We start from the raw sequence: 23,530 nt of genomic DNA on the forward strand, positions 1-23,530 counted from the left end.
AAAAAAAAAAAAAAAAAAATATTAAGAAAGAAAGAAAGAAAGAAAAAGAAAAGAAATATAAGCAATAAATACCAAAAGAATTATCTAGAAGAGATGAAAGTTCTTTCTCTAGGGAGAATATGAAAGAAGATAGAGAAATGTGCAGTTCACCTTAACAGACCCTACAGAACTATTTGAGTACAATAAAATATATTTCAGATATCTAAAGTGCCCATGCTTAACTTTATTAAAACTTAAAATCATTAAAAATCATATTGTTAATGAAAAGTACACCAATGTTAACTGTGCCCGCAAATTCTACTCATATTTATTATTAGTAACTGCAGCAACAGAAAGAACCAATTAACAATTCCTTTACGTATCAAAAACTAAACACAAAAGACCAAAATAAAACAAATTCAAGACACATGCGAAACAAGCAACTATTTCTCGAGGCAAGACATCAGCACCATCAAGCAGCAATCTCAAATAAGAATTTACAGAACACAATCACAGAAACCATCATTTAAAACATGGCATTTGAATGATTTGCCTTATTATAGTGTCTAAGCATCTGCTTTCCAATTAATAATTAACAATGTCAATAGGCTGTATTCCTCATTTGACTTTCAGTTAACAGACAGTTAAAAAAAAATGCTGGATTCAATAAGACAAAGGAACTGTAATTAATGAGCCTTCGATACAACTCAATAAAATATATAATTTTAAAATTCTATGTCCTCTCAGCACACGAGGGAATAGTAGAATCGAGTTATCCAAATCTCCCCTTTGGCACTAAGAAAACCAGAGGACATGGTTTTTAACACTATGAATAATGCATTTTCAATGTGTTTGCATAAGCAAGTCCTTTATATAAATGTGATTGTGCTTCAAAGCCATATAACATCTCAGGTTTTAACATATAATATGCTAAAAGCTATGTTTAAGGCAAATAAAAGCATTAAGTAATACCTTCTTACACAGAGCTCGCAGCTTGAAAGTAGAAAATGAAATGCAGAGTGTTCAAAAAAAATTTAAGGAAAAAACTATTACTGTTCCCCATAATTCCAAGTTTTTTTGTTTCAATCATTGTTACTTATTTGGAATAGTTAATAGGCTTCATTAATGTTCTTCATGTATTTAAAAAAGGAAAACATTCCATTTTCCTGAAAGTCTGCAAAATGTTAAAATTCTTCACAAACTGTTCTCTACCATGAGCACAGTAATGACTTCTAGTACATAATTTGGGACTTAGGCAGGAGAAAAGAAGAGAGTTAAAATAAATACCTTTTTGTTAAATGCCCAGATTTTGTCCCATTCCATGTTCACAACTGAACGTGAAGAGCCCTAGAAAATAATAACATGATTTTAAGGGCAAAAAGTATTAATTAGAACTTTGCCTTTTTTTCGTGCTAAGCACGTTTAGAAAAAAATAAACTCGAGAAATACTTACGAGTGTACCTCCAGTGAAATATAAAACTCAGTGTACACAAACTAATTTGGTTACCCTTAAACAGTTCACTGTAAAGGTTCAGTCTACAGACTGGTCACAGTCAACGATCACATAATTCACTGTTATACATACTTCAGCTGCCTTTGTCCAAACCTAGCTTAGGAGTTTAGGACATTTTCAATTTTTCACTATTATAAACAGTGATAAACATACTCCTTTGTTTAAAAAAAGAAAAAAAAAAAGTCTGCCCTTGGATCATAAGGCACAAACAAGGAATAGAAAGAACAATAGAGATAATAAAGACTAAAGGGACAGTAATAGAGGTACCTGAAATTTCAAACAGAGAAGCTGGGAAAGAAACCTGACGCACCTGAGCAGCAATAAACTGTTTCAGTCCTTCAACTGTCATCCCTCTTCTCAGTACACCACGAACCGTAGGAAATCTGGGGTCATCCCTGGAAATATGTAAATTTTAAGTACCAAGGATATATTTTAATGTGTAGATGTGGTGAGAAGATACTTAATCAATAATAAATTATATTCAGCTTATTAAACATTTGGCTGAGAGCTGGTTATACTAACTAAGCAGATGGCAGTAACAGTGAGCCCAAGTTCAAGGAACAGGATAACTGCTGACTTGTCAAATACTACAGTAAAATAAATGCACTACTGAAAACAGTAGAAGCACATTAAAAAAAAAAAAAAGACATAATGGTGACTTTTCAAATATGGAAATCCCATGCATTAATACATTTTTATTTAACAAACATTTTCAAGGTCCCTATTCCATATAGGACCACAAGAATCAGAAAAAAGATGGTATCTTGCCATTCATGTATGAATATACTTTATAAAGACCTTTGTAATAAAACAACAATATATTTAAGAAATTAATATTCTGTAGGCATTTGCAAACCTCACTAAGTATGCAGTAATATCCTTTTAATGGAGCTCAAGATAAACTTTTACATCTTCCCTTTGACTTAAGGGTATTTTTACCTTCTTGGGACCTAGCTGAAAAGCAGAGAGTAGAGATCAGTAACCAAATATACCAAGGAACAGAAAGTCATAACCATTTTCCTATTAAATGCTAAGACTTGCAGAGGACGTGCCCTCATGTGTGTTTTTCAATCATGATTCCTAATAAGCATTCCATATTAGTGGCATTAAAACAAGAAAGGGGAACCCTAATGTATTGGTTGAGATGAAGATAAGAACCAGGAATTCTATAGGCCTACCCATTCCCCCTCCTCCCAATAACCTTCCCTATCTCTCAAGCAGTTTAAAAATCACTGATCTACTATGTCCCTACTTCTTGTCAATTGTTAGCAACACTAAACATACCATCCATCTACTAGTCCTTCATTGACAAACCATGTGAGTTTTCTTTTGGATAGCACTGTGTTGTTCAGATTTAGCCGACTATATTCCCAAATATATGGTTTTCTTATGCCTAAAGCTTCAATAATCCAGTAAAACTGCTCGTCTCTGTCATGGTATTCTGTTGTTCTCAAGGCATGTGTAACACCTTCGATGCTGTCAACTATGGGGCAGGCAAAATCATATGTTGGATAAACACTAGAAAAAAAGAAAATTAAGAAAACCATAAAACATTTTATCCTTTCCATCTTAGACTGGGCATTATAAATAACAGCACTAGTTTAAAATATAATTTTTTACAAGTTAAGAGATTCTTAAATACCAAAAGGTTTTATAACTTATAATACTCAAAGTATTTCAAAACATTAGCAGCCTCTGAGAAGGATAAGTCAGTTATCAACTCAGTATTAAAACAAAAAAGCAAATTTGCAATCTAATTAAAAAATTAGGTACTGGCTTGACAAATTCTATAATCATATTTCTGTAATGACCAATGTACAGCATGGTAGGAAGCAACAAACAATACATTACATAATTTTAAGGTAATTTAGCTTTTGAACATCTTTTTGAGATGGAGTCTCAACCAGTCTTTAGTAATACCTTACTCAAGTAAATCCTTCAAAGTCTTAAAAGATTTGTAGTCAAATGCACTCAAAAACAGTTCTCCATTCACTGTGTTAAAAAAAAAAAAAACAATAACAACAACAAAGGACCAGAAAATCACTAGGTTAATTAAAATTTAAGATGAAGTAGTCTTAGAAACAATTTCTGACTAAGATAATGCACACAATTTACATGTAGTATCAATTTGAATAAAGAATACATATATTAGCGCATTATGCTTTTGTTGTTTTAGTTTTTGGAGATAGTCTCGCTCTTTCACTCATGCCAGGGTGCAGTGGTACGATCTCAGCTCAGTGCAACCTCCACCTCCTGGGTTCAAGTGATTCTCAGCCTCCCGAGTAGATGGAATTACAAGCATGTGCCACTATGCCTGGCTAACTTTGGTATTTTTTTAAGAGATGGGGTTTCACTATGTTGGCCAGGCTGGTCTCAAACTCCTGGCCTCAAGTGATCACCCAGGCCTCCCAAAGTGCTCGTATTACAGGCATGAGCCACTGCACCCAGCCAATGCTGTCCTTTTTGTTTGTCTGTCTAGAGACAGAGTCTCACTCTCTCACCCAGGCTGCAGTGAAGTGACATGATCACAACTCCATGTAACCTTGAACTCCTGGGCTCAAGCAGTCCTTCTGCCTTAGTCTTCCAAGTAGCTAGAACTACTGAAGCATGCCATGATACCTGGCTAATATTTTTAATTTTATTTATTTTTTTGGTAGAGACAGATTCTTGCTATGTTTCCTAGGCTGGTCTCAAACTCCTAGCCTCAAGAGATCTTTCTGCCTCAGCCTTCCAAAGTGTTGCGATTACAAGCATGAGCCACTGTGTCCAGCCGTTATACTTAAGATGCTACTGCATTATGCCTTGCAATTATTTGATACTGAAAATGTGTATCCAAAGTCACTTTTCCAAATGTATTTAAAGGATTTCCTTGGTAAAACAAGGAGTAATCCTAGTAAAAATGATAATCACGCTACTCATACATGTGTTTGTCTATATATGGACGTATCAGGACCCATAAGTTTAAAGTAAGTCACATCAGCTAACCAAGTAATCATTTACATTTACCATTCTCTTCAGAAGTCTTAATTCAGCATTTGTGTGTAGTAGGCTTCTCCAAAGTATTAAAAAATATATATTATGGTTTATTTTATAAAGTAGAGTTTTTTTGGAAAAGGTCCATTTAAAACAAAGATCTGTTAACCTACAAATTCACATAGAAAACTAATCTAAACACATGTTACTTTCCTGTATTGTTCATATTCCTGGAAGTTTTCAATATTATCACTTTTGGGAATCAATCTGTGCAAAGTAGACTCAAAGTTTATTACAGGAAGAGAAGTACCTTCACCTAAAGATATACATCACAGTTTATCTAATCAATACAAAAAAAGCAGCTCTAGGCAGACTCAGGACTTTCATAGATGGAAGTGATCTTAGAAATAAAGTAGTATAACCTTAACTGACAGGTGATCAAACAGGCCCTGAAAGGCTACATGCCTTTATAGAAGTCCACCAGCCAGTTAACCTATGCATGAACAAAAGGCCAGGCTTCTTGACTATTTTGCATCTATTCCATGTTTAGAGAAGATCAAAACAAAAGCACAGAAGGCTACCTAGCATATTGAAGGAGACATATTTACTTGTATTTATTTCCAGTTCTTGGATGTGGTTGAATTTTGCAGCGATAAAGGGTTGGATCTCTCATGCATCCGTTGTTACTACTCATGTCAATTTTTGCTCGCAAACAACAGGACTGACCAAACTGGCTCCCTTTTTTCATTTCTTCCCACATTTGTAGATTCTTCTCAATAGCTATAAAGTGATAATTATATTAGTTTATTAATCTGGTTAAATTTAAATTATTCTAATAGTGCTATAATTTGACATAAATTTTCATGTTATTGTCTTATAAACACCCTGTGTTAGTTTAAAAACACTCTAATAGTTCCAGTATCCAGCACCAAGAGCAAATCCATCATTTTTTAATGAAAGAAGTTTCACAATACATTTAGGATATACAAATATGTTTTAGAAAAGGTGACATCAATACGTTCCACTCATGTAGTTTCAATTAAGCACAAGAAGAAGTACAAAGCCTGAAGGCTCTGCTCACCTAAGTGTTTCCCTTCCCATCATGGCACAACCGGCCAGCCCCTTCTCTTCTCATCTCCCTCAAATTTAACATTTCGCCTTTAAAGCAGAAGCATTCTCTTCTTTAGCCACCTCATGCCTAGAGGACAGAATGGTTTGGTCCAGCCCTAAGGTCCCACAGGCACTGGCATTACAGCCCATGCCTGTCTGAAGAACACAGTTCAGGATGAGAGTCTGAGCTCCTGGGCTCCCTGAAAGCCCCTTCTCATCCCAATGAGAAGCAGGATACTCTTGGATCCAAGAAAGTAAGAGGTGATAGAAAACAGACCATGATACAAGAAAAAAAAGAATACTAGAAAATAAGGACTCTGTATTTCAAGTGGCTATGGTTTTACCTATATCAGAACATCTAGCAAACAACCTGCCCCACATCAATAAGAACTGTTAAACAATAATTTTCTGTGGAAGCTACTAAAAATATAAGACACTTGCCCACAAAGCATCAAGGTAAGTCTAAAAATCCATTTGTTTGCCATCTTTGAAAATGTAGAAAAACTTTTCAAAAGAAAAAAGACTCATTATAACTACTTCAATTTACCAGTACTTCCCAAATGTGACACTCAAGATTTAAATACAGTGTGGTTCTGGTAACATAATTACAGAATGAAAATAGCCCAATTCAGAAGTTCAGGAGAGAAATCATGAATAAGAAAGATATGCTCTTTAGTCAAGTGATATTTCAGAGACGTAGGTTAGTAATGAGCTTATATATTATATTCACATTTACCCACATGCCAAAAGGAAGACTTGGGTGATAACTTTATCATCAAAAATTGTATTATAGAAAAAAGAAAACTGTAAAATGTTCCAGAAGGAATCCTTCAAACTGAATACAATGTAAAAAACTACACATAAGTGAGACACTAAGGGCATATTCATATGCAGCTGTGATGTTAAAATAATAAAAACATAAAGATAATAAAGAAAAAAGATTTCTAAGACAAATGAGTCATATACCCAAATGTGTTTAAACTAGCAGCTTTTATTAAAAAGAAATCACATTCTACTCAAGAAGCAAGATATAAGAATATCAATTAAAACATAAAACAATGTGTCTTACGGTTTTTTCTATGTTTGGATTCTATCCTCTGCTCACGTTCTGCTTTCATCTGCTCAGCAGGAGTATCATCCACATAAGCCTTCCCTTCTTGAATTAGCTTCTCTGCATATTTCATTATAGTTTCAAAATGATCCGAAGTATAAGTAAATTGATCTGGTTTGATATGCAACATTGCAACATCTTCCAAGATAACCTGTAATAAGAAACCAAAATAACCACCAGTATATCTTTCTCATTTTTTCGTGCTTTTTCAACCCTTGATACTGCATTTAGGCAAATGTAATATAGACCATCAGTCTTATTTAGCCTGAAAATGGTTGTGGAAGTTACATGATATTAGATCAAAAAAGAAAAAAAAGAGATAGATATGCATTACATTAGCCTCCAAATTTCCATCTGAGAAAGCTGATCTCATGATGGAGTTTTATATTTACTTTGGAAAAGCTGGTCATTACTGGGAGAACTGACAATCATTTGCCCTCTCTTTGAATACACTGCCATACCTCTGAAAAAAGATAAGAGGCTAGGAAACCTTCACATTTTTCAATACCTACTTAGTGTTTATTTCATTCACAAACTTAAGATTATATGACCAAAAAACCTGCCTCCAGTGACCAATTCATTTAATAAATTGGTATTACAGGAAAATATATCATTCAGGTACGATCTGTAACTTGGGAAAAGAAAAATAAATTTTAAGTTTTTTTGGTATGGGAGCTCAATATTTCTTGGCTTAGGTTTCAGACATGGAATATATAGATAAGGGGGAAAAAGCAGCTATGAGAACAAAATTTATTTTCATACCATGAAGGTATTAGGTAATCCTGTAACTTTAATTAACTTTTCTGACAAAGGGTCATCACTACACTTTTAATTACCTTCTCAAAATCTTCCTTTTCTTTTTCAGGATTTGTGTCATCAAATCTCATGATCAGTTTCCCTTTAAAGTTAACCTGGTAGTGCTGGTTCAGAAGAGCAGCTTTTGCATGCCCAATGTGTAAGTAACTAAAACAAAAACATTTCACAAAGAAACTCATTAACATGTTTTAACTAATTACTTAAACTTAACCTTTTTGAGGAGATGAGAACTAAACAAAAATCCTTCTAATTGGTACCCCAGTCATATTTTATTTTCTAACAAAAAGTACTGTGATCGAAAATCTAACCCTGACAGGAAGGGAAAAAAGACTATACCATTCGTAAAACAATTGTAAGAAACAACTTCATATGTAAAATCTCACAGAAGGGACAAGCTATTTACAATCATTGCAACCTTAAGGAGAATCTCCTTTTTCTTTTTATCAGGAAGAATGATCACTTAAAGTAAAGCTGCTTCAAAATTGTTTCCAATGCTACCTTCCACTGTTTAATAAGATCTACTACTACTGAAAACTGGGTGCCCACCTAATGCCCACTGAAGAGAAGCTCCTCTGAGACTGTCACTGTCACTGTGATGGCTAAATGAAAGGAGCACCTGAGAATTAGGAAGCCACAGAAAAGTCACTTTACTTCTCTAGGCTTCAGTTTTCTCAGATGCCAAAATAAAAGATAATTTTTTAACTTTAATTTTTAAACTTTTATTTTAGGTTCAGGGGTACATGTGAAGGTTATGTAGGTAAGCTCATGTCACAGAGATTAAAAATAAAAGAATTTTAGCTAAATAATCCCAAAGGTCTCATGAGCACCAAACTCAATGAATCGGAATCTACAAAAACACTGTTCTGCTGTTCCTATCAGCAGCTGACAACTGTAAGGAATAATACAGATGAGAGGCACTGTTGATAATATCACACATCAACACCCTCCTCTATCAAGTAAGTGAGTAAAAGAAAATATGTTATAGCACTATGTTGAAATACAGTGGATTGGGCTAGAAACAAGGCATGAAGCATGGAAGTTTAATCAGCTCTCACCAACTTGTATTAGTTTCAAATGATGGTAGCAGTTGCATAGCTTTAAGACAGTTACCTAGTTTCACGTGCAGTTTTTATCTCAGTTGACATCAATATGGGAGGAAGGAAAACCACCACCTCTTGTATATATTTATACCATTTTTAAATCAATCAATTCTTAAAAAGCCATTAGTATCCCAGATCAATGATTCAACTTTAAGAAGGGTTTATATGCAAAGATTATGCAAACACATACAATGCAATGTATTTAGGGCTATTCAAAACTTTTTTTTTTAATTAAAAATTACATTAGGGCATGTAATAAAGGGCTGCACATGATGTCACAGATGAGATCTTAGACCAGAAAAGGGATACTAGGGAAAAACTAATAAAATCCCAAAAAAGCATGGAGTTTAATTAATAATATGTTAGCCAGGGCAGTGGATCAAGCCTGTAATCCCATCACTTTGGGAGGCCGAGGCGGGTAGATCACCTGAGGTCAGGAGTGCAAGACCATCCAGCCTGATCAACACGATGATACTCGTCACTACTAAAATCACAAAAAGTAGCCAGGCGTGGTGGCACATGCCTGTAATCCCAGCCACCTGGAAGGCTGAGGCAGGAAATCACTTGAACCCGGGAGGCGGAGGTTGCAGTGAGCCAAGATTGTGCCGTTGCATTCCAGCCTGGGCAACAAGATCGAAACTCCATCTTTAAAAATAAAATAGTAAGAATATAGTAATATTGGTTCATTAGTTGTGACAAAAGAACCACAGTAATGTAAGATGTTAATGTTAGGAAAAACTGAGTGCAGAGTACATGGGAACTTTCTGTACTATTTTTGCAACCTTGTGAAATCTAAAACTAAGTTAAAAATGTATTAAAAATAAAATTAAATGAAGGGTCATAAGTTCCCAGGAAGAAAAATACTGTGGTTTAGTTTTAACTGAGGGCATTGCACCCAATAACATGCTATAATAACCATTGTCACGAAAATACTAACTAAATTACTACCTATTATTTTACAGTTAATGTGCTTGGCTTTAAAATACAGAAGTTAATTTAAGAAGGGTCATGAGATCAAAACATGATTTCAAAAATGTTATTTCTACATCCAAAATAATATGTGCAGGTCTAACAATTCCAAACCTCAAGTAAGCTAAGAGGACTATAAAATCATCAGTTAAAGAGTCAATCTATATCAGAATAGCTTAGGAAAAAAAAAAAAAAAAAAGATCATGCTGCATGAGTTAGCACTGATGCTGAATTGGGCTTCTGCCACATGTAGGAGATACATGTAGTATAATTTTTAATTATATGAACTCTAGAGCCACATGGTATAGGTTTGAGCTTGGCAAGTTACTAAAACATTGTATGAATCTGTTTCCGAAGCCGAAGCCATTTGTAAAACAGAAATAACAACAAACAACAGTGCCTTCTTTAGAAGGCTGCTGGTATTAAATAAGTTGCTGTAAGTAAAGCATGTGGTGGCAACTGTACATAATAGGTACTATATATATGTTAGCTAAGAATAAAAATAAAAGGCAAAGCCAAGCCTTCTGGCCTTTCATTTAAGACAAAGAAAAGGAAAAAAAGAAAAAATAGTAATTAAAGAAAAACTCTTCAACAATATAAGAAGAGATGATCAGCTGGGTGCAGTGGCTCACACCTGTAATCCCAGCACTCTGGGAGGCCAAGGTGGGCAGATCACCTGAGTTTGAGACCAGCCTGACCAACACAGAGAAACCCCATCTCTACTAAAAATACAAAATTAGCCAGGCTTGGTGGCACATGCCTGTAATCCTGGCTACTCGGGAGGCTGAGACAGGAGAATCACTTGAACCCAGGAGGCAGAGGTTGTGACGAGCCGAGATCGTACCACTGTACTTCAGCCTGGGCAACAAGAGCAAAACTCCATCTCAAAACAAAAAACAAAAAAACAAGAAGAGATGATCAAAATTATGCACAATAAGAGAAACTAAATACTGATTCATATTCCAAATCCCAAAACTGTCTCACGAGCATAGTCTCTGAAACCGACATAATGTACAAGTAAATACGTTTTATACTGTAAATATACAAACATGGGGAACTCACTATTCCAAGAAGTGACAGTGACACAAAATATAAAAAGATTCAAAAAAGGCAAATGTTCAAGTGGCACAGTTATAATTGGCCACTGCCAAAAAAAGGTGGCTTTTATAGAGAATTAAAGTCACTATCCAAAAGGATAATCATGACCACTCATGCCAAGTACACAGAAGCAGAATACTGGATGGTAGGAACTCAAGATGTCTACAGGTATTAAACCATGTAAGGTAAGTATTATTTATGATTGAATCCACTTAGTCAATTACCAATCAATCATTTAATGATCAAGTCTGTGAATTTTCCAGTCATCACTTCTGTTTCATCTCCTTCTATCTACCCTTTATTTCACCTCCTAAATCAGCAAACATAGAAAAGCAGAGAAAATGTGAAATTCTAAAAGTAATTTTACTGTTAATTATGCTTATGAAATAGTTTGTGAAGAACTATTAAATACATAGCTAAAAGAAAATTGTTTCTATATCTTCCAGTTTCCACTGTGTACTACAGAAGGGTGAGAACTTCGTTATGGCAATAGAATACAAAATCTGAAAAAATTAAATTTGGAAATCTTAAATTAGGAAAAAATAATCACCTCACTTACAAAATATAGCAGATCACTTTCCTAACGGTTTATTTTCTAAGTGAGACTAACTGTTTTAATAAGACGTATTTTATTATAGTAATATAATTGGAAGGATGTTATTATAAAGCTTGTCCAATGTGTTTCAAATAGGATGACAGGTGTGCAAAGACAAAGACCCCCTCGGTCTTGGGGGATGGTGGACAAGGCCTGAAGCAGCCCAGCCAGGTGACCACCAACAGAAGTCTTTTTCCCTAATAAGCCATTCAAATACTACCTTCCATAGCTGTCAAGAGATAAAAGGTTTGGGAAACCTAATGTAAAGACAGGAATAGAAACAGGCTTTTCAGGAATCCCCTTCATTTATTTGGAGGAAAAAAATAAAAACAATGCTATTATAACTTCAACTGCTAATTAAAAGGACTGCTCAGGGTACAAATACAAATCCAATTAAATGAAAGCCCAAAAGTCTAAAAATAAAAATGAAATTTAAGGTTTTTTTATTTATGGATATTTTGTTAATTACATTTAAAGTTCTGTCAGGATAAAATTAAAATGTCTCTTTTATTATGTTCACAAACTAAAACTACAAATTAAATCAACATTAACTATTAGCAATGGAAAAACTATTAAGATGTTTAGAATTTTAACTCCCGCAATTAAAATCTTATGTTCTTCTATATCATTAACCTATTAATATTTTAAGTATTTAATCACTGTTTTAAAGCTTTCCCACTAAATATATTCAATTATAAATGTGAGTTACATTTTCTTACCCACTAGCCTCTGGAGGAAATCTGACAGTAACCTTTCCCATCTCTGCACCTGGAAGCTCAACAAATTTCCCAACATCTTGCTTTTTCTCAGGTGCCTGAAAAACACAATCACCATCACAACAAAAAGTCATGTGGTTAAATGTCTAAGAACACACTCATTCAACAAATGTGCCAGGCACCACACTGGTTATGGAAAACATAACAACTAGATCATCATCCCTGCACCTAAGGATGCAAAATCTGGTTAAGAATATAAATAAAACCAAATACCAGTAATAGAGATATGTTCAGGGTGCTGTTCGAGCACTCAGGTGAATTAATCAGCAATATCAAGGTGTATAAGGAAAAGCTTAAAAGGAGTTAGGAACCAAGCTGGACCTTGAAGAATATGTAGAAATGTATCATATGGAGAGTATATGGGAAGCTGGACACAGTGGCTCAAGCCTGTAATCCCGGCACTTTGGGAGACTAAGGAGGGCAGATCATCTGAGGTCAGGAGTTCAGGGCCAGCCTGGCCAACACAGTGAAACCCCATCTCTACTAAAAATACAAAACTTAGCCAGGCATGGAGGTATGTGCCTGTAGTCCCAGCTACTCAGGAGGCTGAGGCAAGAGAATCACTTGAACCTGGGAGGTGGAGGTTGCAGTGAGCCAAGATCATGCCACTACACTCCAGCCTGGGTGACAAGAGCAAAAACTCTGTCTCTAAAAAAGAAAAAAAAGAGTATATGGGGTATTCATTCTAGGTAAATAAATAACAGTAAGGCACAAAGGCAAGAGAAAGTAGTTCAATATCCATGAAAAACTAGGGATGCATATTGGGTGGGTAGGCAAGAAAGCTGAAATAGATTAAGTCAAAAACACAGAGGGCCTTTTAAGCTTGGCTTTTAAGTTTCAGGCAATGGGGAGTCAGTCCTCAGGGGTAAGTAATAGGACCATGGATTTGTGTTTTCTAAAGTGATACCCTGAACTAAAGAAAGGAGACAAAAAAAAGTTCAGTTATGAGGTTACGGTATTAAACCAAGCAAGGGATAATTAGGCCTCAACAAAGCACAACAGCATTGAAGATGGACAGAAAACAAATCTCCACACATGAGAGTAACAAGACTGGTTGAGTAAATGTGAAAAACAGTGAAGGATGAATAAAGATTTGTAGTCAAAACAACCAAGTGGACTGTGCTATCTTCATTCAAGTAGACAGTTTTCCAATTTTACTACATTAGAAAACCTTCATTAAATCAAAACTTTACTACACATTCCTAAAATGTGAAACAGATCAAAGTAGGGCAACTCTAGCTGAGAAAAGGACCTTTCCTACTGTACACTATGTCACATTCTCCTACACAATCAATGAAAAAGTGCTGCAGAATCCCAGGACTCCATGCTCAATGGTTCAAAAACCAGGAGACTCAGGAGGAAGAAAAGACTGTAAAGGTATAAAATTATGAGGTTTTATTTATATGGAGTTTGGATTGTGTAAGGGTTATACACTGGCTGATCAAAATCTTTAGCTATATAAAGGTTAGGGCTTTAAGTAGCTGAACAATTAAAAGTCAAACCAAGACATAAAAATGTCAGATTCTTGCAAGAAGATTTATTAAAAGAAAATGAACTTTATGAGTAGGAATAATTTTCTTTCCAGACCTAGGGCCTCAGACAGACTGAAATGTCATTTTTTTTTTTTTTTTTTTTTTTTCTAAAAAAAAGAAAGATAAAAAGGCTTACCACTCTAGCTTTGGTTGCTGAAACATCCCACTGGGTACCTACTGACCGGAAGGCCTGCTGGGCTTCAAGAAAGCAAAACCAGCGTTTTACATGAACTGGAGCTTTGTTCTGTTTCAGCTGTTCCTGCCATGCAGCATTTCCTATTAGCAAAGATAATTTTAAACTATTCAATAAATCTGCAGCTTCAAAAGCAAAGTTCCAGTTGTGATTAATTCAAGTAAATGAGATGGCTTAAAGTTGTGCTTATGAAGAAAATGGAATTTTAAATATCTGGGTATACATCGAAATGTTTTGTAATACAGTTAGCTCTCCATGCCCATGGGTTCCATAACCGTAGATTCAACCAACTGAAAAACATTCAAATCTGGGCGTCGTGGTTGCCTGGGACCAGGGGAGGGTGGATGATTACGAAAGGACATGAGGGACTTTTGGGGGTGGTGAGTATATTTGTTATCTTGATTGTAACCATAGTTCCACAGGGTGTGGGGTGTGTGTGTGTGTGTGTGTGTGTGCACGCATCAAAATTTATCAAATTATACCTTTTTAAGTAAGTGTGGTTTTCCGTGTATCAATTATACCTCATGAAAGTTGTTTTTGAAAAAAACTGGCTTTCCAAGTTGGAAAGCGCATATTCTTGTTGCATACTGTTGTAGAAGAGGGAAGTGACCTCTCAGGAAAACCACAATTCCACATCATCCCACTACCCCCCAAACTCCCAATCACACACTCACTGAGCAATAAAGACTTTTTTCAAGTCAAAGACAAGTGTCTGGAGTAAAATAATGGCTGAAGTGGGAGAAGTGTTCACATAAATCGGATGGGGACTTCTTTAACAGGAACAAAATCAGCTCCAAAGGCAAAAAGAAAGTTGACACCAGAAAAAGACAGGGAATTCCTGTAACTGGATAGGAACAAAACAGCCAGGGAGGGGATTCCTCTGTAATAAAGTCCTAAGTTACTGTCTAAACACATATACACACACACATATACACACATGCATACACACAGAGATATATATGCTTCCTATCCAGCAAATATTAAATGATTAAAACAGAGCACTTTAAGAACAATTATTGATACCTTTTAGGGTGGCCCAAACACATAAATCTGCTAAGCTCAAGGAGTTTCCAACTAAGTATGTTCTCAGAGACAGGCAATGATTGAGCTCATTGATTGCGGAAGTAAAGGAATTACATGAAGATAATTTTGTAGCACTGAACTCCAGCCAGTGATCAATCTGTGAACATAAAAGATAGAAAAAAAATGCACTCCAACATTTCAACTTAAAGACCATAAACAAATTCTAGTTAACTGGAGCAACAGTAACTGCGGCTTCCTCAGTCAGACCTATGCTTTTCCTTTCTCAAATTATACAACTTATCATTATGTGAACTAAATTCTGGTTGCCTAAAATCTAAAATGGAACTTAAATAAATGCTACATTTTACTGTTATTTTGCTATGCTTTCTGTTTTTTTACAGGAGTGTGGAGGAGCATTTCAGGAAAGAACAAGAAAATAAGAATTTGAGAACTGGTGGCAGAAATAAGTAACCAACATGAATGAACCCAAGGGATGGTACCTGGCCAAACAGATTCATTTACTTGAAAAATGTAAAAGTAAATACTTAGAAACTGTTGAGAAATGCTGAGTGTATGGTAAAATTACATTGTTTGCTAAGAAGAACGATGGCAAGGAAAACCTAGCTGGCACTCCCACCCAAATGGAAAACTGCTTGGGGCATTCTAAAGTAGCAGAGCAGTGTATGTATATTACACACCAGTTAAAACAATTCTTTAAGCATGGGACATGTGATCATGCCCCTGTGGCTCCCTCATGGAGAATACTTTTTAGTTTGTCCATGATCAGTGGTAAGCAGGCACCAGCTTCCTACCTAATGTATCTTGGTTCTACGAGAAAACACAGAACACCTATTTGTTAATAACAAACACCTGTTCAGACAGAATAACTACATGGGTCAGTTTGCTCAAGCCCTCAGCCTGGAATGCTGTCAGGCCCTGAGGCTTTGAGCTCAAAGGCTGTTGGCCCCCGGATAGTCCCACTTTGCTGTTCTATCTGGGTGTCTGCTTCTTAATTCCTTCAGCGCCACCTGAGTGTGGGGTCTCTATGGCCAAGCTGGTCTCGGTAAGAAACCATTCTTTGTACTTTGAATTTTATGAAGATTTAGGAAAGTTAGAGCAGAATACAAACAGGGAAAAAAAGCAGTAACTAAAAAGCAGTACCGTCATCTACAGCATAATGACATTTCGGTCAATGACAGACTGCATATATGACAATGGTCCCAGAAGATTATAGTTTCGTTTTATGTTGTCTATGTTTAGATACACAAACACTTACTATATTACAACTGCCTACTGTATTGAGTATTGTAACATGCTGGTATAGGTTTGTAGCCTAGAAGGAATAGGCTACACTGTATAGCGTAGGTGCATAGTAGGCTACCCCATTTAGGTTTTTGTAGGTACACTCTATGATGCTGATAGAATGATGAAATTGCCTAAAAACACATTTCTCAGAATGCATCCTACTGTTAAGAGGCACATGATTGTATCAAAAGATAATTTACTACTGCAGGCATATGCTCAGAAAAGAAAATGGGATCCAAACTAAGAAGTTACCCTGGTCAAACCTCTTAACTCTTCCAGGCCTGCTGCCTTCCTTATCCCTAAAGAAAGTTGGATGAGATGATCCATACAGCCCCATCTGCCTATGAAATGCTAGGAATCTCTGAAGACAAAGATAGCACTAAATGCTCCCAAAAGAACAGCTAGTAGGGGATTAAACATTCAAACTTAGGAGTTATAAAAAAAGAATGTTTTGGTGACAAAAAATAAGATGAGCATTCTGTACCTTGGTCTATATAACTAACACTGTTAATATCCTTAAGTAGAATAGTTCATAAGCCAACAATAAATGAGGTTCCCATAAAAAACAGAAGCATAAGACAAAGCACACAGTGAAATGCTCGTTGCTCACCTCAGTATGTTCCATCAGATTAGAGCCATACAACCCAGCTGTAGTTGCAACTCGAGCCAAGTATCGAAGTATGGAATTCACATCTGTGAATATCACATTTCTAGAATATAAGCATGAAATAAAATATCACTGCTGCTCTAGCAATTCCGTTTATGAAGAAACGTAAAAATGGAAACCTTATTATATTTACTATGTATTTTCTACTATAGTAAAAAAATAGATCTGCTAATTTGTTCCTTTTTTTCCAGAATTTCGCTCTTGTTGCCCAAGCTGCAATGCAATGGTGTGATCTCAGTTCACTGCAACTTCCACCTCCCAGGTTCAAGTGATTCTCCTGCCTCAGCCACGAGAGTAGCTGGGATTACAGGTGCCTATCACCACGACCAGCTAATTTTTTGTATTTTTAGTAGAAACGGAGTTTCACCATGTTAGCCAGGCTGGTCTCAAGCTCTTGACCTCAGGTGATCTACTTCCCAAAGTGCTGGGATTACAGGCATGAGCCACCACGCCTGGCTTGCTAATTTGTTCTTTACATGTCTATTCTGAGGGGCAAATATGAAAATATAACCAGCATACTGAGAATAACAGTGATTTGAAATAAATCAAGCCTTGCTGGGTGTGGTGGCTCACATCTGTAATCCCAGCACTTTAGGAGGCCAAGTTGGGCAGAACACTTGAGGTCAGGAGTTTGAGACCACCCTGGCTAATATGGTAAAACCCCATCTCTACTAAAAACACAAAAATTAGCCAGGTATAGTGGCATGCACCTGTGGTCCCAGCTACTCAGAAGGCTGAGGCACAAGAATTGCTGGAACCCAAGAGGCAGAAGTTGTAGCAAGCTGAGATCACATCACTGCACTCCAGCCTGGATAACAGAGAGAGACCCTGTCTCAAAAAAAATAAATAAATAAATCAAGGTAAAGAAGCCAAGAATATACTACTAATAAAGAGGCTAAAAAGGCAGATCAAACCTCATCAAAATTAATCACAGGCACCACTGCACTCCAGCCTGGGCAGCAGAGCAAAACTCCGTCTCAAAAATAAAAGTAAAAATAAAACCCACACACACACTGTTGGTGGCAGTGTAAATTAGTGAAACCACTGTAAAAAAGCAGTATGGCGATTTCTTAAAGAGCTAAAAACAGAAGTACTGAAGAGGGAGACCCAGGCATCTGAGATCAACTTCCCCTTTGACTATCACACTGCATTTCAATAGAAGAAAAGGCTGACCAACTGGCACCTCCTGTTTCACCTTCCTGTAGGCGGCAGTCTTGGTCTTGGGAAAACTCTCCGGAAGACCCTGTTTTTACTTAAAACAAGATCAATGTGAGTGATCTTGTTTTCACATGTGAGTCCTAAAACTGTAAACCGGAACCCTTTCATATGTGATTCCTGAAGCCGTAAACAGAAACCTTTTCACGAGTCCTAAAACTATAAACCAGAATCCTTTCATATGTGATTCCTGAAACTGTAAACAGAAACCTTTTCACATGCGAGTCCTAAAACTATGATGAAACCTTTTCATATGTGATTCCTGAAGCTGTAAACCAAAACCCTTTTCATATGCGATTTCTAAAGCTATAAACCTAAGGTTCTTCGATGTAAGTATAAGCCTGTATAAAAGGCAGAACCTTCCTTTGTTAGATAAGCTGAATTTGAATGGAATCATTCCTCAGCTCCCGGCTGTAATAAGAAAACCCTTTCCTTTTCCCATTCGGTGTTCAGGAGCTCTGTTTCTCGCTGCCGATCCTGCTACACTATGATTCGACCCAGCAATCCCCATTCATTACTGGCTGTACACTCAGAGGAATATAAACCATTCTGCCATAAAGACACATGTACGCAAATATTCACTGCAGCACTATTCACAATAACAAAGGCATGGAATCAACCTAAGTGCCCATCAGTGACAGTCTAGATAAAGAAAATGTGGCGCATATATACCATGGAATACTATGCAGCCATAAAAAAAAACAAGATCACATCTTTTGCAGGAACATGGATCGTGCTGGAGGCCATTATCTTTAGCAAACTAACACAGGAACAGAAAACCAAGTACTGCATGTTCTCACTTATAAGTGGGAGCTTAATGATGAGAACACATGAACACAAAAAAGGGAACAGACACTGGGGCTTACTTGAGGATGGATGTTGGGAGGAAGGAGAAGAGCAGAAAAAATAACTATTGGGTACTGGGCTTAGTTTTTGGGGGACAAAAAATATGCATAACAAACCCCCATGACACAAGTTTACCTACATAACAAACCTGCACATCTACCACTGAACCTCAAATAAAATTTAAAAAAAAAGAGAATTTCTTTTTAGCAATGAAACAAAAACATTGCAATCATGAAACAACAGGATCCTAAACAAGTAGTACACAGAATGCAAAAAAAGAGAGCACTCAGTTACTAAAAATATAATGGCCAAAACTGAAAACCTCAATAGAAAAATGGAATAAAGCTGAGGAATTTCCCAGAAAGTAAAGAAAAAGAAAATTGAACCTGGCATGTTGATGCACACCTGTAGTCGCAACTACTGCGGGGGGCGTGGGCAGGTGGGGGGCTGAGGCATGTATATTGCTTAATCCCGGGAGTTGGAAGCTATAGCGTGCTACAATTGCACCTCTGAGTATCTACTGCACTCCAGCCTGGACAGCATATTGAGACCTCCATCTCTAAAAATAAAAATAAAGAGATGGGGCCGGGCATGGTGGCTTATGCCTGTAATCCCAGCACTCTGGGAGGCTGAGGCAGGCAGATCATGAGAAGATTGAGACCATCCTGGCCAACATGGTGAATCCCCGTCTCTACTAGAAATACAAAAATTAGCTGGGTGTGGTGGCACATGCCTCTAATCCCATCTACTTGGGAGGCTGAGGCAGGAGAATCACTTGAACCAGGGAGTCAGAGGTTGCAGTGAGCTGAGATCGCACCACTGCACTCCAGCCTGGTGACACAGTGAGACACTATTATAGAAAAAAGAAAAAAAAAAAACAACAGGAAACGGAGAGAAGAACACTTCAAATTAAAGAAAAAATTTTTTCAATTACCCAAACCAGGATTTCCAAGTTTCCACAACAAAAGTGGGAACCAAATGCCCAGCAGAACAGATAAAAAATAGACCCAAACTAAAGCATATTGTTATAAAACTTGAGAATACGGACTCCTAAGGGAACAGTCTTCCAAACTTCCTGAAGTCATGTAGAAAAGTTCAGAAAGGCCGGATGCGATGGCTCATGCCTGTAATCCCAGTATTCTGGGAGGCCAAGGCGGATGGATCACAAGGACAAGAGATTGAGACCATCCTGGCCAACGTGGTAAAACCCCATCTCTACTAAAAAAAAATTAGCTGGGCATGGTGGTGCGCACCTTGTAGTCCCAGCTACTTGGGAGACTGAGGCAGGAGAATCACTTGAACCCAGGAGGCAAAATTTGCAGTGAGCCGAGATTATGCCACTGCACTCCCGCCTGAGGACAGAGCAAGAATGTCTCAAAAAAAAAAAAAAAAAAAAAAAAAAAAAAAAAAAAAAAAAAAAAAAAAAATTCAGAAATCAGAAAACTTTCAGAAGAAAATTACAAAGCAAACAAACAGCAATTATTCCATGGAAAATAACAGTTTGACATGAAAAGCAACTATACAATGTGGCTCAGCAGCAAATAAAACTTATTCGGTCATTATAATGTAAACACACAGAGATCAAACAAGAATTATGGTACAATTACACTGGGAGAGGGGGAGATAAAGAGCAGAAGTTTATGAGTATGGGGTGACTGTGTATATAGTGGCAACAGGGGAAAGTGTTTCAGCTTTATTTTTATTTGTTTATTTTTTTTGAAACAGGATCTCCCTCTATCGCCCACGCTGGAATACAGTGGTGCGATCTTGGCTCACTGCAACCTCCATCTCCTGGGCTCAGGCGATCTTCCCACCTCAGTCTCCCAAGTAGCTGGGGGTACAGCCACAAGCCACCACATGCAGCTAATTTTTGTATTTTTTTGTAGAGACAGGATTTTACTGTGTTGCCCAGGCTGGTCTCAAAATGCTGAGCTCAAGAAATCCACCCGCCTCGGCCTCCCAAAGTGCTAGGATTACAGGCATGAGCCACCGTGCCTGTCCCAGCTCTATCTTTCTTAGTGGAAAGATAGTGCCTAAAACTGGAAAAATAAGGAGAAACAATACTAGAATATAAAGGACAGAGGTCAGTACCAAAAGAATCAGCTCAAAAGTCCAGGAGTTCTAGGTACAGTGCGCTATGATCATGCCAGCCTAGGGATCAGAGGGAGACCCGGTCTAAAAAATAAATTAATTAAATAAATAAAGTCTGTGGGAAGAGATGGCCAGGGGCAGACCTGTGTTACTTCTAGTTAAACGATTACAAGTTTGCTCTGCTTTTTACACACTGAGATTTGTGCCACGGATCATATCCAAACTATGGTGCAATAAAATAAAAGCAGAGATCAAGCAGTAACAGGAGACCTATGGTAAAAACCATCTGAGCTGGGCGCAGTGGCTCACGTCTGTAATGCTAGCACTGTGGATCACCTGAGGTCAGGAGTTCAAGACCAGCCTGGCCATCATGGTGAAATCCCATCTTTAAAAAAAGACCATCTGAGAGCACCCTATAACTTTGGAACACTGCAGTGTGGTTGCAGAGCAGAAAAAATTGCTTTGGTCCCACAACTCTTCCCAACATAGTCTGTGTGAGGATCTAGTAAAGGGAGCTTATGCAAAAGACTCGGGCAAGTAGTGCAACCTCTGCTCACAAGACTCGGGGAGGGTCTTTGCAGATGGGAGCTGGTAAGGCCAAAAGACCTTACAGGACAGAGATCACCAATCCCAACAGGCTCTGCCTATGTTCTCAGAATATGGAGCAATTCCGATTGTTCTGTGTCCAAAATGCTTGGGAGATAAAAGCCCCTTGATGCACTGTGTATGTTCAGACCTCATGGTGCCTTATCTGCTGCACCTCTCTTGCCAAAACACCTGGATAGACAATGGGTAGTAAAATCTTGGTACCCTTAGTTAGCTTTCTTAGGAGAACCACGCTTGCTATTGAATGCTGCAGACATGTGCTCTTCCTCCAGCTATCTTCCTCCTCAACCCTCCTCCCCACAGCCTGCAAGATTAACAAAATAATCCACCTAATAAAAGCACCTTGGAGCCCAGAGCTCAGCGCCAACGCGGATCACCGGCAAGTGCGCTGGCCCCCTGGACCCATGACGTAAAATTCTATTCTTGTGTCTTTGTCTTTATTTCTTTTCTCACTCCCTCGTCACTGCCAGGACACCAGTGACATGGGTTGGGCTGGTTCCCAACAAAGTCAATCAGTACTGAAAATAAAGTACTGATGAAAACACTTACTCAGAAACACGAAGAACATTCTCTTTCCCTTCTTCAACGGAAATGCTGACATTGTCTTTCACATGTTCTACTGCCAGCAAAGCTCCTATAAATAATATGAAAAGATTTACTCTTTAAAAACAATGCAGTATTTATAACTTGAATCATAAAGCAATCAGGATGAGTCAACAAACCAATATTAAATTCTGTAAGGCGTGAACTTTTCTCTCAGTAGTCCGCAAACAGGAAGTATAGTCTTTTGTCTCAGAACAGCAACAAATCAGAATCCAGAATCCATTCACTAGCATAGCCAACTGGTTTTGAGTTTGCTCAACTAGAGACAGTGAAATTAATCTGTTCCTCCCTTTGGAGACAAAAAGAAATTAGTATAGTGCTGGCCAGGCAAGGTGGCTCACGCCTGTAATCCCAGCACTTTGGGAGGCCCAGGTGGGCAGATCACCTGAGGTTGGGTGTTCGAGACCAGCCTGACCAACATGGAGAAATCCCGTCTCTACTAAAAACACAAAATGAGCCGGGCTTGGTGGCACATGCCTATAATCCCAACTACTCGGGAGGCTGAGGCAGGGGAATCGCTTGAACCCAGGAGGCGGAGGTTGCAGTGAGTCAAAGATCGCACCACTGCACTCCAGTCTGGGCAACAGAGCAAGACTCCATATCAAAAAACAAAAAAGTGAAAAAAAAAAAGGGCAGAGTCAAGGTTGGAGGGGCTCCCACTGGCCAATCAGGGTACTGACCATCAAAATAAATGAGATCAATTTTAGCATACCCATACAATGAAATCACATCCAGCAAATAAAAAAGTGAACTAATAGGGCCGGGCGCGGCGGCTCAAGCCTGTAATCCCAGCACTTTGGGAGGCCGAGGCGGGTGGATCACAAGGACAAGAGATTGAGACCATCCTGGCCAACGTGGTAAAACCCCATCTCTACTAAAAAAAAATTAGCTGGGCATGGTGGTGCGCACCTTGTAGTCCCAGCTACTTGGGAGACTGAGGCAGGAGAATCACTTGAACCCAGGAGGCAAAATTTGCAGTGAGCCGAGATTATGCCACTGCACTCCCGCCTGAGGACAGAGCAAGAATGTCTCAAAAAAAAAAAAAAAAAAAAAAAAAAAAAAAAAAAAAAAAAAAAAAAAAAATTCAGAAATCAGAAAACTTTCAGAAGAAAATTACAAAGCAAACAAACAGCAATTATTCCATGGAAAATAACAGTTTGACATGAAAAGCAACTATACAATGTGGCTCAGCAGCAAATAAAACTTATTCGGTCATTATAATGTAAACACACAGAGATCAAACAAGAATTATGGTACAATTACACTGGGAGAGGGGGAGATAAAGAGCAGAAGTTTATGAGTATGGGGTGACTGTGTATATAGTGGCAACAGGGGAAAGTGTTTCAGCTTTATTTTTATTTGTTTATTTTTTTTGAAACAGGATCTCCCTCTATCGCCCACGCTGGAAT

General features: G+C 37.6%; 1 protein-coding gene across 1 annotated transcript in view; it reads right to left on the reverse strand.

Annotated features, from left to right (window-relative positions):
- The window catches only part of EPRS1 (glutamyl-prolyl-tRNA synthetase 1), a 78,816-nt gene that overhangs the window by 50,940 nt on the left and 4,346 nt on the right, over window positions 1–23,530 (reverse strand). The window contains exons 2-12 of the mRNA XM_017526281.1: window positions 22,068–22,152; window positions 16,704–16,803; window positions 14,789–14,945; window positions 13,709–13,848; window positions 11,984–12,078; window positions 7,523–7,649; window positions 6,645–6,837; window positions 5,074–5,245; window positions 2,777–3,010; window positions 1,803–1,887; window positions 1,267–1,326 (exon numbers count right to left, since the gene is read on the reverse strand). Of these exons, the coding sequence (XP_017381770.1) occupies window positions 1,267–1,326; window positions 1,803–1,887; window positions 2,777–3,010; window positions 5,074–5,245; window positions 6,645–6,837; window positions 7,523–7,649; window positions 11,984–12,078; window positions 13,709–13,848; window positions 14,789–14,945; window positions 16,704–16,803; window positions 22,068–22,152 (1,448 nt within the window). The remainder of the gene's footprint in view (window positions 1–1,266; window positions 1,327–1,802; window positions 1,888–2,776; window positions 3,011–5,073; window positions 5,246–6,644; window positions 6,838–7,522; window positions 7,650–11,983; window positions 12,079–13,708; window positions 13,849–14,788; window positions 14,946–16,703; window positions 16,804–22,067; window positions 22,153–23,530) is intronic.

This window comes from Cebus imitator, unplaced genomic scaffold (assembly GCF_001604975.1).
Source record: "Cebus imitator isolate Cc_AM_T3 unplaced genomic scaffold, Cebus_imitator-1.0 Scaffold42, whole genome shotgun sequence".
Classification (NCBI taxonomy): Eukaryota; Metazoa; Chordata; class Mammalia; order Primates; family Cebidae; genus Cebus; species Cebus imitator.